At 34.2% G+C, this 5,695-nt stretch overlaps 1 protein-coding gene across 1 annotated transcript in view; it reads right to left on the bottom strand.

The window, feature by feature from the left end:
* Positions 1 to 5,695, bottom strand: part of C2CD5 (C2 calcium dependent domain containing 5) — a gene marked incomplete at its 5' end in the record, with an annotated part of 56,814 nt that overhangs the window by 50,879 nt on the left and 240 nt on the right. Inside the window, 2 exon segments of the mRNA XM_029085306.1 lie at positions 1 to 23; positions 2,893 to 3,044. Coding sequence (XP_028941139.1) covers positions 1 to 23; positions 2,893 to 3,044 — 175 coding nt within the window.

Below are 5,695 nucleotides of genomic sequence, written 5' to 3'. Positions count from 1 at the left end.
CCTAGGTCCCTGTGGGGAAGGTGCTGTGGAGGAAAGTAATAGAGACAAAGAGATGTAGATTCAGAAGATGACTAAAGAAAACAGACGGAAGAAATCAAAATGAAGCATTTTTTTTTCTCTCCAAATGAACCAGCACTTACTGCTAAATTATTTCTCAACATACAAAGAAATGGAATGACAATACAGCTCCACAATGTGAATGAGAAACATCTTCTCAAAAATAATGACCTGATTAACTTTTTTTTTTTTTAAAAAGCCATGATAATCTAACATTTATTTTAAATTTAATACAAAATTTGATAACAAATACTACGGAGTAAAGGATAAATAACAGTCTTCTCACACACTTAATCTGATCACTTTAATTATTTAGGTAGAAAAAGTTATTTTCCAGAGAAGCAACTGATTTATTTTTTTTTTATTAATTTTAGAGTCATAAATCTTGCAGAAAGATTCTAAGTTTCACAAAGAAAAGGAGTTCCCACCTTCTCAATTTCCTCCAAACATACACTATGCCACATCAAAATGTATCACCTGATTAAAGTGTCAAGCCTTTTGTCAGCCTGATATTCTGCTAGTTTGCAGTGGCATAAAACACATCACTAGTCACAGAAGAAGTTTAACTTGAAACCAAAACAAGCTTTCTCAGCACAGAGTAATTTCCCCTCATATTTAGACCAGATATAGACCAGAATGGATCACACAATCATAATTGTATTTTATAAAAAGACATTAAGGTAACATTCTCCTAATCTGGAGCTACTGAAAAGTAGATGCTTAAGCAGATCCAAGTTTCAATGTCCTCAATTTAGTTATTCATATTGTGAAATTGTGGTATCTGCACTCTATTTCCAGGTTAGTCTCCATCTCAAACATGTGAACATACTACCTACCTGACTGAGAAATAAAGAGAAATATTAATGTACTGCAAAAACATCACAAAATACTTGATTTTTCACATCAGCCAATCTGAGTAATGGGTTTTTTAATTATTTTTTTTTTTTTTTATACACTAGCATCATCAACTTTCACACTAAAATATTCCAACTTAATAACACTCTTGAGAAGTGAAAAGAGAGGTCTAAATATACAGTGAATTGTTAGAAACAACATACTGAATTTAGCATGCTATGGAAGTATGTTCTGCATACCATCAAATTTTTGGTAAAAAGTAAAAAGAAATGACTTGAGAGATACTGTCCTTTTAGGCTATTAGGATTCAAAATCCAGTATATAACACCAAGATACAGAATTTTTAAATGCAACCAGCAAATCCTCTTAAGACAAATTTCAGTAGCAGAGTTAAAAGCTGCTGAAAAGACTGTGCTACTCAACAAGAATATGTCCATTGTTAGCTCTAATAGTAAAAAGATAACTAAAAAAATATCTTTATATACTGTAAAAATCCCTAAAAATAAGAGGTACCAATTAAACAGCCTCACAGAATTAACTGACTAAATAAAGACTAAAGGGCTCATCCACCTACATAACACTGACAAGAATTATATAAGGTTGCTGCTTTAAAAACTTGACAAATTCACAATGAGTTGCCACATTCACAAATTCAGAATGCTTTCATCTATAAAGATGACTATCTATGTCACTTTTAAATCCTCTACACAACATGATCCTTACCATGGAAAATCTGATCAGCAGAAACAGGGTTTCAAATATTCAGTAAATTAAACACATGAATTTGTGGTTCTCCTACGTAATAAGCATCCAGTTAGATTTGTAGGTTCTTTAAACAAGTGACCACCATAGATTATCCACAAAACGGTCATCATTTACTCAAAATGAAAGAGTGTTTTTTTAGAGTGTTCTTTTGTTTGTTTGTTTTTTAAAAACAGGACAGAGAATATAGTACTAAAAGACAGCTTCCTAATTGGAAATATTTTTTTCACAGATATCTAGGGAATAAACTGAGTAAAATATTTATTAAAACTACATCTGAATGCACCACTTAAATTATCTGCTTAGAAAAACTATTGAAAGTGGTGCTATTAAGTAAAGCTCAATCAACTGCTTTAATACAATGTTTAAAATTATCTAGATTAGATGGAGACAAGAACATTCTGAGCTTCAAATACCACAATTTAAAACACCATTGAAAAAGCAACCCAACTTTTATAAGCAATTCTGCAAAATATTTTGCCCTACGGTAGCAAGACTCAGGGCTTTGGTCACATAATGGAGAATAAACAGACAATAATTGTTTGAGTTGTGCTGACATGATTCTAACCACAGACTAAAAAAGAAGGAGGAGGGAGGAAACAACAAGTTGAAGGAACTGTGACAGACCAATGGAGAAAGAAAAATGCTTTTGGAAGATGGCTGGAGTATCATTTAAGTTACTTTAAAAACATATATTGTGTATGTAAAGCCATTTCCATATACCATGGAGAATAAAAAAAGACAATAACTGCTACATTTCCAGTACTGCATTTCCAAAAAGGAGTTACAAATCACAGAGAAATGTATACAATATACTTAGAGGACAACACATTAGGCTTGAAGACTACATAGTTTTAGTAACACTGTCCTGAACGTACTGTGGTGAGAAATGTACTCCCATGATTTGTAATATGAAATGGAGGAAATAAGAAAAAGGAATTACTTAGGACTCCCTTAATGCTCTGAGATGTTTTATTTTTACTTGAATGCAGTTGTGTTACAAACATAATTTTAATGTTATTCAGAATAATCAATATATATAGGCAGGATTTAAATTTTCACCCTATAGATACCCTTTCAAGCTTGAGATGTGCTATCCGAGGTCTCCAATTTCCACATCATTTTGATAACTTAAATGCCAAAAAGCAAAAAAGGGTTGAATGAAAATATAAAAAAGAGAAACACAAATTAAACAAAAAGTGGGTGGAAGCGCCTTACCAGTTTTGGGTGTCAAACTCAAATCTGTGTCAGAAGAAGAGGACTGTCGACTGTAGGACTTGGAAGGTGAAAAGGAATAGGTTTGGTTTTTCAGAGGGGTGGAGGGTCCTGATGAATGAGTATTGGGATTGGGATCTTCATTGAAGGGAATCCTGCCAGAAGAAGGTGGAAACATATTCAGTGATCCTGTGCCAAAGGACCTGGCTGACAGCAGCATGATCCAAACACCAGGATGGGACTGGGGCAGGGCCAGCAGCTATTCCTTAGGTGCGAGACTGGGGATGAGGCCAGAGGCAAAGAAATGCTGTTTTACCCATTCAGCATTCTACAGATAGATGCTGATAATCTACAATGAAACAATTAAGCCAAATAAAAGGCATGAGGTGTGACAAAAAAAAATATGCAAAAGGAAAAAAAAAACTGAAAACAGTTTATGGCTTAAAAATCTGGTCAAACACACAATGCTTTGAGTTAGCTTAATAAAGAAAAAATGATTTCAAATTATATTTGTGTTTATACATATTCATACACTTATGTATATACACACATATGCATTTTAAGGAAAAAAAAAAAAATAAATGTTTCCTTATCCTATAGCATCAGCAGCATGCCACAGCTAAAAACAGACCAAAGAGGAGAATCTTTATGGGAACAACTATATTGACAAAGAGCTCACTTATGCACAGATTGACTTACCTGCTTCTCTAAAACCATCTCTTCCACAAATGGCACATACCCTTCCCGTAACCATTTTAAAACCTAAATACCATATCTGAATTAGGCTTGAAAGCAGTTATGAACTCCAATCAAAACATGATTTCCTCCAATGAATGTAAAATAGTGAATGTTCTCTTGATGTATCAACTCATTTTTACTTAATTTCTTTCGAAGTAAGCACGTTAAAAAGAAATGAAGAGTGTGGCTTTGTGGAAGAGACTCCAATGCGTTTTCAAGAAACTATTGCCTTTGTGTCAGCAGCTGCACACCGAGTAGTTCTTCACTGACAATAGAAGGTACCTCCACGAGAAAACGAGGGAGAAAAGATGGGTTGGTACCTGCCTACACTGCCTGCCTGCCTGCACTTTGCGACCACTGTGCCTGTGGCCTGCCTCTCCCCAGCTCTTGAGTCTGAGCAGTCTCGTACCAGTGTAGATGAGAGTGGGAACAGACACAGAGAAGTTCTGAGTAAGTCGTGAGCCAGTAGCAGTGTGAATTGGGCTGTTGTGAGTCGAGCGGCATCCAAGGCTTGGCGGATGAACCAGCGGAGACCTGAGAGAATTTGCAGCCAAGGTGGAAGAAAAGAAAACAATACATACAAACAGGTTGCAAAGTTATGTTATAAAGGATTTCAGGGAAGTTTAGCTAGAGGAGATCTCTTACTTTTAAGCAGACTCTAAGAATTTTAATTCTTCGCATGCAAGAGTCCAGATGAAATAAAAAGAGAGAAAGGAACAGCTTAAGCACTAGCTTGTGAACGTGTAATCGATTCTCTGGCAACAGGGCATCAAGTTAGTAAAGCCAAGAGTAAGAAGTATTAGTCTATTTTGCTGGCTTTGAGAAACATTCCCATTTTTTTTGGACTGAGGGACAATGATTCTGACAATATCCACCACCAAACTGAACATGGATTATTTGGATGGTAGAATTTCCATATTGTGCTCCAGAGTGAAAGCTACTGATTTATTTATGAATGCTTTTTAAGTTGGTAGTTACCAGGTCCACTTTTTTCTTTTCTTTCTTTTTCTTTTTTTTTTTTTTTTAAATCACCACTGTTATTTTATGCTGCATTATATCCAGAAGCTCTTTTCATGGCAATTTTTTAAAATTAAGACAAGTTAAACAAGCTATGATTTGAAAAAGAAACCAGTCATTTTGAGAAGTCAGCACGTACTGATGCTTGCATGACAAAAATGCCTAATTACTATTGTAATGACACAACAGCTCCAGTTTAATGAAAATTGATAATTCAATTAATACCTCTGGAAACACAGTTTAAGTGGTATACTTTTTGGTGCTGTTTTTTCCTTCCAGAAATTAGACTGTATTACCAAACAGAAAATAACTAATTTCTTTCTTCAAGCAACAAAGTAGTAACAATTTGAATGATTCTGCAAGTATTTTTCTGTTCATTTGTATGCACATTAAAAAAACAGCATTCAAACTGTGTTTGGTGCTGCAGTAAATATAACAAAGATCAAGAAATTCTACCTCTCATCATCAAAAGTTTTCTCTGTTTCGCAATAGCCCTGGTTGTTTTGCAACAGTAAAACAGCAAAGCACGCAGGAAAAGATGAGACTACTTCAGGGTCATTCTCTAAAATCACTAACAGGACTATCTGAATTCAAAATTTACCTTTTCTTTTATGCTTAGCATAAACACTTTCTGAATTCAAATTTTTTTTCTTCCTAGATGCTCATCATGAATATTCAAACCTGTTTGTATTCAATTTGGAAAAATCTTCAACAGAAAGTGCATCATAACAAACCCTCACAAAAAAAATCCTTATTATACAAACACTGAGTCACGGCAAGAACTAATTATTAGTTAGGAAATTGGGGGATCACAACCCAAGGATACATAATAGTGTTGCTGTATAAATTCAAAAAAAGTCATATTAAGTAAGGATTACCACTCCAGCTTCTAAAGAAATAATATAAGTAATCCAACCTAAAACATTTTTCAAAACTGTGAAATATAAACTGAATTGCAGACAAATAAAACTACAAAAGAAACACAAATTCTGGGGAAAAAAAAAAGAAATCACACCAGTTATGTAAAACTGAATGAATATGAAAAGAACAG

The sequence above is a fragment of the Antrostomus carolinensis genome, unplaced genomic scaffold, assembly GCF_000700745.2.
Source record: "Antrostomus carolinensis isolate BGI_N321 unplaced genomic scaffold, ASM70074v2 scaffold9826, whole genome shotgun sequence".
Lineage (NCBI taxonomy): Eukaryota > Metazoa > Chordata > Aves > Caprimulgiformes > Caprimulgidae > Antrostomus > Antrostomus carolinensis.
The sequence above is the reverse complement of the archived record's forward strand: the minus strand, read 5'-3'. Positions and strand labels throughout refer to the sequence as shown.